The sequence below is a fragment of the Sapajus apella genome, unplaced genomic scaffold, assembly GCF_009761245.1.
Source record: "Sapajus apella isolate SASKATOON/1434 unplaced genomic scaffold, GSC_monkey_1.0 scaffold33, whole genome shotgun sequence".
In the NCBI taxonomy this organism is placed as follows: domain Eukaryota; kingdom Metazoa; phylum Chordata; class Mammalia; order Primates; family Cebidae; genus Sapajus; species Sapajus apella.
Genome location: NW_022436973.1, coordinates 23930574 through 23941249, shown reverse-complemented (window position 1 = coordinate 23941249; position 10676 = coordinate 23930574). Strand labels below are relative to the sequence as shown.

The window sequence follows — 10676 nt, the reverse complement described above, 5'->3', positions numbered from 1 at the left end:
GGATATGCTATTGGGAACAGGGCACCAATAGACTTGCTTCACGCAGGGTTGCCGCAAACTGTCAATTTGTGAAAAACGCAGTATCTGTGAGGTGCAGCAAAGTGAAGCACAGTTTAATTTGCCTGTATTGACAGAGAGCTAGACAAGCAGATCAGCGGAACAAAGAGCTCATCAAAGCAACCACAGATTTATAGACACTCACTGTACGGCAAAGGTGGTGTGCATATCAGGGAGTGCTGGATAATTGATCCTTCTAGAAAAAAGGTAAGATTCCCACCACCTATTAAAAAAAATAAGATTCCTACCATCCATAATGCATACACACACGTGCGCACACACACCACCAGGAAAATATAGTGAGATGTGGTGGTGAGCACCTGTAATCCCAGCTCCTTGGGAGGCTGAGAGAAGAGAGTTGCTGGAACCCAGGAGGCGGAGGTTGCAGTGAGCCAAGATCGCACCACTGTACTCCAGCCTGGGCGATGGAGTGAGACTCCGTCTTGGAAGAGCTTTTTCCAAGTTTTCTTCTTTTTATAGTTCCAAATCTTACATTTAAGTATTAAAAAGATAAATTTAATAAAAATGCACAAGGTTTATAAAGCTGTTTGTAAATGACATAAAAGACAACATGAAAAAAATACAGAAGTATACAGCGATCCTGAAAAAGCCAACATTGATACCACTGTATGTATGGTAGAGGAATACTCCGGCAGTGTACATCCAATTCCCTCTCCCAACCTTGGTGCCATTGTTCCATGTATTGTATGATATTGATACATTATCATCATACCCACATTGCCTTATTATTTTTAGCTTTAAACATTCACTTACCATTTACAGAGTTTCATTTAAATGTCTTTTAAATTTATGCATCTATTTACTTTTTCTGTTCTTCATTCTTTTGTATGGATCCAGATTTACACCTGGTGTCATTTTCTTTGTGCCTGAAGGGTGTCTGCTAATATTTCTTACCATTCAAGTCTGCTGGTGATTATTTTTTTTTATTTTGTTTGATTTTAAATTATGTTAATATTGGAATAGAAGGAAGTAAAACTTAACTCTTTAACTTACTAAAAGATAACTATTTAAAAAATGCAATAAACATTCAAAAAAATTATATATATATATATATAGTGAGATGAAAGGCATAGATGGAAAGAGTAAAACTTGAGCAACAATTAGAAACTTGTTTTTATATAACAAAAGCTCCCAAATCATACCAGTACTGCAGCTTTGTGAGCCAAGCTAGAGGAACAAGATGAAGTCTCCCACACATGCCCAAGGAAACAAATATAAGAATGTTTGTGAAAGTTGTACTAGCAAAACATTGAATGAAGCTTCAACATCATGAGAAGAATTGATAAATTGTAGCATAATCTTACAATAGAAGACCACAGAATAGTGGAAAATTAAAATGTGACTTCATGTATCAACAGGAATAAACCTCTCAAACTGTGTTAAGCATAAAAAATAAAGTTCTAAAATGCTGTGTACAGTATCATAGCATTTATATAATGTTAAAAATATGAAAACTAATCCTATACATTGATAAAGATTTACACATATGTTATAAAGGTATAAAATCATGCCTGAGAATGATAAACACCAAATTCAGAACAGCGTTTTTTTTTTTTTAAAGAAAAGAACTGAAGAACACGATGGCAAAATGTTAATATTTTACAAAGTAGGTCCATGAGTATTGTTTGTATTTTTTTGTACATTTCAGAAGACAAAAATGCTTATGCAACTTGCCAGTGATTTCAAAATACATGTGTGTTCAAATGAAATCATACTTTCAAAAGCCCTACTCAAAAGTAAAAATTGCTCTGAAAATTAAGGATTGTTCATGACCAGGGGTAGAATGGAAACTTCTTTTCTTGATCAGTTTGATTCTCTTGGGTAGGAGCAGGGCCAATCTGAAGCTCAGTACATCAGAATCAAGACATCCCTGGAGTCCTCATGAAGAAAATCCGTCCCTGACTCAGCTCCAAAAGTCTGAGGGAAGGAACACCGGGAGGGTGTGCAGAAGGGAGCGTGTCCATGATGGGGGTGGCAGGGACGAACTGAAGGGTCATTAGTCACCTATAAGTCCCTGCAGCTTCTCCTCACTTGAAGCCCTTGGAGAGGGCTGGAGGTTAATGTTTCTGCATGCAGGAGCTGTAAAGAAAAATAATTGTTCATTCACCTTTGTTTATTCATGTATTAATTTCACAAATATTTATTGAGCACCTACTATATGGCAGGTATTCTGCTTGGTCTGGATTCATGGCACAGATCAGAAATAAAGCCCCTACTCATTACACCCCAACACCACTTTTTGGGTTCTAAACTCTCTCCCATAACCACATTCATCTTTGCCGCTAGTCAGAACCTCCAAGTCCCATGAATAGGTTCTATTCATTGATTTTAGCAATACTTTCCTAATGCATCCCCAAAATATATCATATGAAAACAGAAACATATAACAGTGTATTAGGGGACTCTGGAGTTTGGGTCTCAACAGTCATACCACTCCCACACCTTGGATTCCCCTGCCTCCATCTCCAGGGTCCCAGAAAATGGAATTTGAAACCCTTCCACCTCCAGGGCACTACACAATGCACAGAGCTGAAAGACTCTGGGAATTCCAAAAAACATTTGGAGAAAATAAAGGGTGTTCCCAAACTTCCCTTGAGGTTTGAGGGTACCCTTGAGGGCACCTGTGACGTTGTGGGCTTGCCCTATAGGCCTCTTGCCAACCTGTCACCCAGTCCCAAAGACTAAGGCCCATCCTATGTTCACCTGTCACAGGTTCCACCTCCTGCAGATGTAGGTCACTGTGAAACTCATCACCAGCAGCACCTTGAGGCCCAAGAGGAAAACCACAAAGATAACGGCAGGCATCTCTGGACCTAAATGCCAAGGGGTAGAAGGAGCCATCACATGGGGGCTCTGTGAGTTTAAATGCCCTCTCTGAGGTCATGTAGCCAAGAAGTTCCAGAGCCTGCAGGTTGCATTCGATTCTGATTCCAAATCCATGTCTTTTCTCTATATTTAGTTCTGTCTTGGAAATAAGAGATGACCTTGATCTGAAAGCCTCACCTTGAATTTGGCTCAACAAATGCTGATTTGAATATCTGACACACACTAGCCACTGTGCAAAGCTTTAGAGGTACAAACCCAAGTAATCATATAATCACCTCCATGTCCCAAAGGCCTGTGGTTATTTAAGATAACTTTGCCGCAATCTTAAGAGTTTGGTATCATTAGCACCATTTTCTAGATGAGTAAACTGAGGTTATGGGAAGATAATTAACTCAGCTGCCTAAGTTTACAAAGCCGTAACTACTGGAAACCAAATTTTACAATAATCGTACCTGAATTCAAATAGTAGTATCAATAGTTGACATTTATTATAGATCATATGTAAAGTTTACATGTGTTAATTTATTTAATCTTCATAAAGACTATGAATTAGGAAACTTTATTAGACACTATCCACAGATGAGCAGACTGAAGCACACAGAGGTGCAGCGTCTGTGCAAGAATCAAGCGGAAGAGCCTATATCTCTGGAGCAGACATCATGCAAGTACGTTTTATGTACAGGCAAGCTCACCTCCATATAACTGAAACAAATATTTTAAACAAGAGAGCCTTGCTGACAGCCATCTCAGAAGCACCAGTAGTAAGTGAGTGCACTAAGCTGAACCCTCTCTTGGGAACTTTGAAGGAGATTGAGCCAGACGATCACTCTTTCCACAGAAATTAAAGAACGTTTAGGATGGACAGATTTAAAGGAATCCACTGGCCAGAAACCATTCTGGTTATTTAAGGAATCGCAGACTCTCAAGTGGGATAAGATCTCATTGATTATCAAGCTCCCCCTCCTTCCAGTACCTTCTGAAACCCACTCAGGATACAGGAGTGACCCCAGGAACTCATAGAAGAAGAGGTGAACTTACCTGTGCTCCCAATGAGCTTACATGTGGTGTGGGCTGTTGTGGACAGTATGAGGTTGGCCCGTTTGGGAAGCTGTCCCTCATGTTCCACCATGCAGGTGAGCACCCGCTCAAGCCCCTGCACTGATGCATTCACCAGCAGCACATTTTCCACGGTGTAGGACCCATCATCATTCTTCTTGGATGTGGGTTGCTCAGTGTCTTTGAGTGTATGGCAGTCCTCTAGCCAGGTGAGATGCACGTTTTGTGGGTAGAATCTCTGCACGAGGCAAGTAACAGCCACCAAGCTGGAGGAGGTGGAAGACTGGGACACTGTCACTGCAGGGGGAACTGATAAAGCCGAGAGAAAGCAAACAATTATTGTGGGAAGCCATCTGTAGGTGCTTGGGAGCTCCTTCATGATGGAGTCATCTGCCTAGGGCATAACCAGAGCCTGCCACAGAGGAATACTAAGGTATTGGTTAACAAATGCACACATAAAGAAATGCATGATTGAATAACAGCACAAATTCATGAGTGAATGCATGCTTGGATGGATGGATGGATGCATGCTTGGATGAATGGATGGATGGATGGATGCATGCTTGGATGAATGGATGGATGCATGGATGGACAGATGGATGGGTGGATGAAAGCCATCTAATCTTTCTTTTCTTTTTCACTTTAGCCATTAAAGATGAAAAGATGAGGTATGATTGCCAGTGAAGAAGCTACAAATCATTTAACTCACTCTATGACTAGATAATTTAAAGATTTGAAGATTCATAGATTCTAAGTCTTAGAATCCAAGATATTAAGATTTTCCATAGGAAGGAACTTCAGATTAGAGAGGTCAAGTAACTTGCCCAAGGTCACAAGTAGCAAAGCTGGGATTATACCAGAGACAGTAGGTTTTACTTTTATGCTATTCTAACACCCAAACTATAAGGCTATAAGCATTTATGATTCCAGGCTTCCAAAATTATGATCTAATAACTTCTAGAATATTTTTCAGCCAGATATTCAGCTATTCAATAGAATGTTTTCACAATAAGGAAAATTGGACAAATTTGAAATCCTACAAAACACTAAATTATTTAGTAGACTTCTTATGAACACACAACATGGTGCAGCTCTTACACTAAACTGAGGGCTGGGAGATCTGGCTTCTGGTCCTTGCTCTGATACTACAGCCAACTGCAAGATCTGATGCAAACCACTTTCCCTCTGTTTCTAAGACTCTAAAACTATGAAAGTCTCTGAGGTCAGATCAGCTCTCATGGATCTAGTTAAGAGAGATTTCAGCTCTTGATCTAGGGTAGAGGAAGCAACTCTTTCAGTAGTGCAATGTGAAGGAGTTACAAGAATCCAACTCCCAAATATTCTTTTCTCACCCTCAACCTGCCCAGACTTGTAAAATTCTATCAATGATGTTGCTAGTGGCAGCTGAGGCCAACACCCTCCATGAGCTTATTGCCTGTACTTAGTCTTTCTTCGTCAGCACACAGGGAGAGCACAGGGATCTCACCACGCAAAGAGCAAGGCCTGAGAACGGAGGACTCCAGGTGCTGAAGGCCTGGCAACTGGGGTGGTGCCCACGGAGAACAGGGCAGGGTAAGGTGCCCCCAAGCAATTGTCATGGGTTCTAGGTGGCAAGGACAAAAAATAACAAATAAAAAGGATAAGAGGCTGAGACGGCCCATTTCAACCACCAGTGAGTTTTCCTGGCTATGTGGTGTCGGGGCCAGTGTTGGGAGGACAAAGGCCTGAGCACAGCTACTGACAGCTGCTCCCATCCACCGAATGCCAATGTTTGAGGTGGTGTGCATGCATTTTCTCATTTAATTCTCATGAAACCAAATAAGGTAAACGCTGAAGCTTCTTGGTATAGAAAAAAAAAAGTGCCACTTGGAGCCTATACAAGATCAGCCCTCTATTTCATAGAGATTGTAAAAAAGGAATTGGTTGGAACTTCATCTTGAAAAGCATTTCTATTTAAAAAATAATTTTACTTAATTTATATTTGTATATAAATATAGAATATAATTGCAGAGAGGCACCAACTCTTAGAAGAATAAGTGTTGGGAGTGGACAGAAGCTGGCATCATTTTTTCCTGAGAATTTATACTATAGTACCAACAAATTCTTCATTTCAAATCTCACATTTATAGCACAATCATTAAAACATAATTTTGAAAAATTATTTGAAATTATTTGAGGAATCGCAACACTGTCTTCCACAATGGTTGAACTAATTTACACTCCCACCAACAGTGTAAAAGCGTTCTTATTTCTGCACAGGATCACTAGCATCTGTCATCAATCTGGAAGATGTCCAGATTCCAGGAAGGTATCTGTCACCGGTCTACAGATGAAAGAAGCGAGCTCTGAGAATTGCTGTGAAGAATAATAATAATAATTAACAACCACAGTGGCCACTTCTGAGTAGTTAGTATGAGCAAGGCACCGTGTAAAGTAAGCACTTTACAGGTGTTATTTCACTACGTTCTTGCCTAAATCAAATGAGGGATGTGCTTGCTTATCATCGGGGCTTCTTCCTCATTTTCCATTGAGGAAACTGAGGCTCAGTGAAGTCCCCACCCAAACTCTGCAATACCTCAGCTTAGCAGAGAGAAAGATCTTACCCCGGAGGTACTGGTCCAGGTCAATGGTTTTCTGGAAAAACGGCATCAACTTGTGCTCGACATAGCAAACGACATGGGAGAGCACATCATCCTCTGTCAGCGGGACGAGCACACTGCTGGTCACATTGTAGGTGCGTCCACTGCGGCGGATGCTGGTCTGGGGCTTTGGGAGCTTGTGTTTGTTTTTAAGCCAGGTCACAGTAACCTGGTTTGTCGAGAAGCCAGAGGATGTGTAGGTCAATCGGATCCTTGTGCCAGGTTCAGATCGCTGAAGGGGTCCTTGCAACTTGTGAGGCTGAGGCTGGGCATGCCTACCTGCAAGGATAGACCCCTCCCATGAGAGCACACAGAGGTGCCTGAATCGCAGCATAAACAAACCCACAGCATCTGCCAAGAAGCCCATTGCTTCCTCTTTTATAAGATTGGAAGTTTATGTTCTGATAGGAACCAGTTTCTGAATCTGATGTCAGAGGACAGACAATGAACCTGCAGCAATGGGCAACAGCAGTTTCAACTCCTATGGACACTGCATAGTGAACACCCACATGGCACTCATCTTGCCTACAGGCTCTTCCCTAATTCACGGAGTTCTCACAGCAGCCCTCAGAAGTGGGAGCTGTTACTATCCCCATTTCACAGATGAGGAAACTGAGGCCCAGGCAGGATAAATAATTTGTCTAAGATCCACTAGTCAGTGGCAGAGCTAGGGATCTTACAGGCAGTCAGGCTCCATGGTCTGTGCCCCTGACTGTCACCCAGCCCTACCCTCAGTGTTTGAAAATGGAAGAGAACCTCCCTTCTCAGAGGCCGGGCCATGGAGAAGAGGTTAGAACCATAGAGAAGAGATTAGGAGCATAGACTTTGGGATCTCACTCAACTCAAGTTTACATTTCCAACTCTCCACTGGATCCCAAGCAACTTAACTCTCTAAGCCTCAGTTTTCTCATCTGTAAAATGGGAATGCTTTTTTTAAATAGAAAAATGGTTTAAATTTTATAATAATTGTTCATCCCATTTTTATATCTGGAGTATAATTAAATTCAGACTTCCCTTGTTTATTTAGCCATTAGGTTTGATGAAATACATTTTTCTTTTCTTTTTTTAATTTTATTTTACTTTAAGTTCTGGGATACATGCGTAGAATGTGCAGGTTTGTTACATAGGTAAACGCGTGCCACAGTGGTTTGCTGCACACCTGTCAAACCGTCACCTAGGTAGTAAGCCCTGCATGCATTCCTACTGGTCCTGATGCTCTCCTTGCCCTCGCCTGCCGCAACAGGCCTTGGTGTGTGTTCTTACTGTGCGGCTCCCACCTGTGAATGAGAACAGGTTTGATTTTCTCTTCCTGTATTAGCTGCTGAGGATAATGGCTTCCAGCTTTATCCATGTCCCTGCAAAGGACACAATCTCATTCGTTTTTATGGCTGCATAGTATGCCATGGTGTGTATGTACCACATTTAATTTATCCAGTATATTCACGATGGGCATTTGTGTTGATTCCACGTCAAGGAATTAATTTTACTGCTTTGCTATTGAGAGTACTGCTGTAATGAACATACCAATGCGTGTGTCTTTGTAATAGAATGATTCATATTCCTTTGGGTATGTACCCAGTGATGAGATTGCTGGGTCAAATGATATTTTTAGTTCTAGATCCTTGAGGAACAATGTAAAAGTGTTCCTATTTCTCCACAGCCTTGCCAGCCTCTTTAATTTCTTGACTTTTTAATACTCGCCATTCTGACTGGTGTGAGGTGGCATCTCACTGTGGTTTTCATTTGCATTTCTTTCAGAGTTAATTAATAAATTAAGCGATGTAACTAGTGTAGATATGTGGCACACAGTAATCACCATATAAATGGTAACTATCAGCATCACAAGCTCACGATGACCTTCCAAGGAATTATTCTTAATCATATTTCTAATATTAGCAGATTAAAAAAAAAAAAGGCTCAGAGAGGGTTACTGACTCATCCGAGGGCCTCACAATGAACAGAACTGACATTGTGACTCAGGAGTTCTGACTCCAAGTCAAGGCTTTTTTCTGTCACATCACAGCTGCCTCTCCTTCTGCACAGTTGGCTCTATAATAATCAATGACCTTCAATATTGTCCTACTTGCAGCTCAGCTCTGGACTAGGCACTATGGAGACTGCGTGTAGTCATTGCAGAGAACTTGCATTGTCCAGATGCCAGGCAGGAGTCAAGGAAAGGAATCCTAAGCAGAGCTCTTTGAGGTGAGTGTAACAATTGTCATTGCACCGACGGGGAACTTGACCCAGAAAAAGAGTTGCAGCTGGGCACAGTAGCTCACATCTGTAATCCCAGCACTTTGGGAAGCTGAGGCAGGTGGATCACCTGAAGTCAGGAGTTCGAGACCAGACGGACCAACATGGTGAAAACCCATCTCTACTAAAAATACAGAATTAGCCGGGAGTGGTGGTACACGCCTGTAATCCCAGCTACTTGGGAGGCTAAAGCAGGAGAATCACTTGAACCTGGGAGGCAGAGATTGCAGTGGGCTGAAATCACACCACTGCACTCCAGCCTGGGCAACAAGAGCAAAACTCCATCTCAAAAAAGGAAAAGGAGCTGTTTTGTCTTAGGTCACATGGCTGGGGACACTGATCTCTTTGACTCCAAAGTTTGGCCACCTTCAAACATAAGAGCCAGTCCCTGCTTCAAGGATGTGAGTGTGTAATTGTGGAAGACTGGTGTAAATGGAATAAAAGCCCGGGTCGGGGGATTCTCAGAATGCCCTTGTGGTTTAAGTACTAGTTGTGAGAACTAAATGGTGTGGCCAGATAAGACTACACAATCCAGGAAGAAATAAATGTCAAGAATAGAGCATTTAAAATTGAGATTGGAGCAGAGACTTGAGATAACACTAAGCTTTGTGTTCTCAGGCAGGATAGGCAAGAAAAATGCAGAAAAACACATTGAATTTTTGAACAGGCATGCCTTCATTTTAACCCCAGCTCTGCTGTTGGGGACCTCTGAAAGCTGGCTCCCTGTGCTAGCTCTGGGCTCTGTTGTAGGATCAGATAACATATCTGAGGATGCCTAGTGTGCAGTATATGCTCAGTGGGTGTCAGCCAGCAGGAACGGAGACGGCGTGGGAAGTGCATAAGAGCTGGAGCTGATGAAGGCTTTTATGGGCCAGGTTAGGGAAGGATAGCTGCACCGCTTTGTTAACACCACATAGAAAGGGGCCTAAATGCCAGAAAAGGAAGGGGCTGCCCTTCCCCCTGCAGATCATGGGGCCCCACAAAGCTACATAGGGGAGCTGCATAATTGAAGGGATGCTCCCAGGAGGTTAATCTTGCAGCAGTGGGCCAGATATACGGTATGCAGGCAAAAGAGGACAGTAAGAGACGTAAACCTCAGCATGAGTCAATAAAGAAATATTGTAACTTGCTTCTGATCAGAAAGGACCAGTTTAGAGTTTTTCAGCCAGACCTGTACATCCTGCTGGGTGAGTGTTTTTCTTATTTCTGCTGGACAACAGAAATACACACACAAAAAAAAGCATGGGGAAATTGAAAGCTGAGTGGGATCATTCCCCCTGAGAATTCTTACAGCAGCCAGATAGAGGCCAGTTGTGTCAGGGAGAGAGAGAATGGGGGCTGGAGCACCCTGGTGTGAATGCAGATGGGCTGTTATTGCGGGTCCGGCACCCGTGCACCCTTGCCCTGGCAGGGGCCTGTGTGTAACACTGCTGCACGGAGGCATACACCCTCAGTGCCTGCACGGGACCGTCCTTTCCCGCTTCATGTGGATCTGGAGAGCTGTGAGTCTATATGCTGGCTTACCCCTAGCTCGCCAGGCCCAGCCAATCCTAGTTACCCCCACCCACCCTCTCGGACCCTGTCTGCCCCCACTATCCAGCCGGCCCCCTCTGGGCCAGTAACTCATTCTCCCAAGCTGATCCAAGCTGGACCAAAGGAAAGCAGGCCGCTCTCTTTGGGTCTGAATTGCCGGCAGACGGCTCCCTCTTGTGGAGAAAATCGTGTGAGGACACACACACACTCACACACACACACACACACACACACAGCGAGAGAGAGAGAGAGAGAGAGAGAGAGAGAGAGAGAGAGAGAGAGAGAGAGAGA

At 42.9% G+C, this 10676-nt stretch overlaps 1 protein-coding gene across 3 annotated transcripts in view; it reads right to left on the bottom strand.

Moving 5' to 3' along the window:
* Positions 1-1167: 1167 nt before the first annotated feature.
* LOC116563020 (tyrosine-protein phosphatase non-receptor type substrate 1-like) overlaps positions 1168-10676 on the bottom strand; it is a 16384-nt gene continuing 6875 nt past the window's right edge. Inside the window, exons 4-7 of one of the 3 annotated variants that reach the window (XM_032295643.1) lie at positions 6564-6878; positions 3943-4269; positions 2782-2891; positions 1168-2157 (exon numbers count right to left, since the gene is read on the bottom strand). In XM_032295643.1, the coding sequence (XP_032151534.1) occupies positions 2785-2891; positions 3943-4269; positions 6564-6878 (749 nt within the window). In that variant the 3' untranslated portion in view covers positions 1168-2157; positions 2782-2784. The remainder of the gene's footprint in view (positions 2158-2781; positions 2892-3942; positions 4270-6563; positions 6879-10676) is intronic. The other 2 variants (XM_032295642.1, XM_032295644.1) reach the window with 2 other exon arrangements.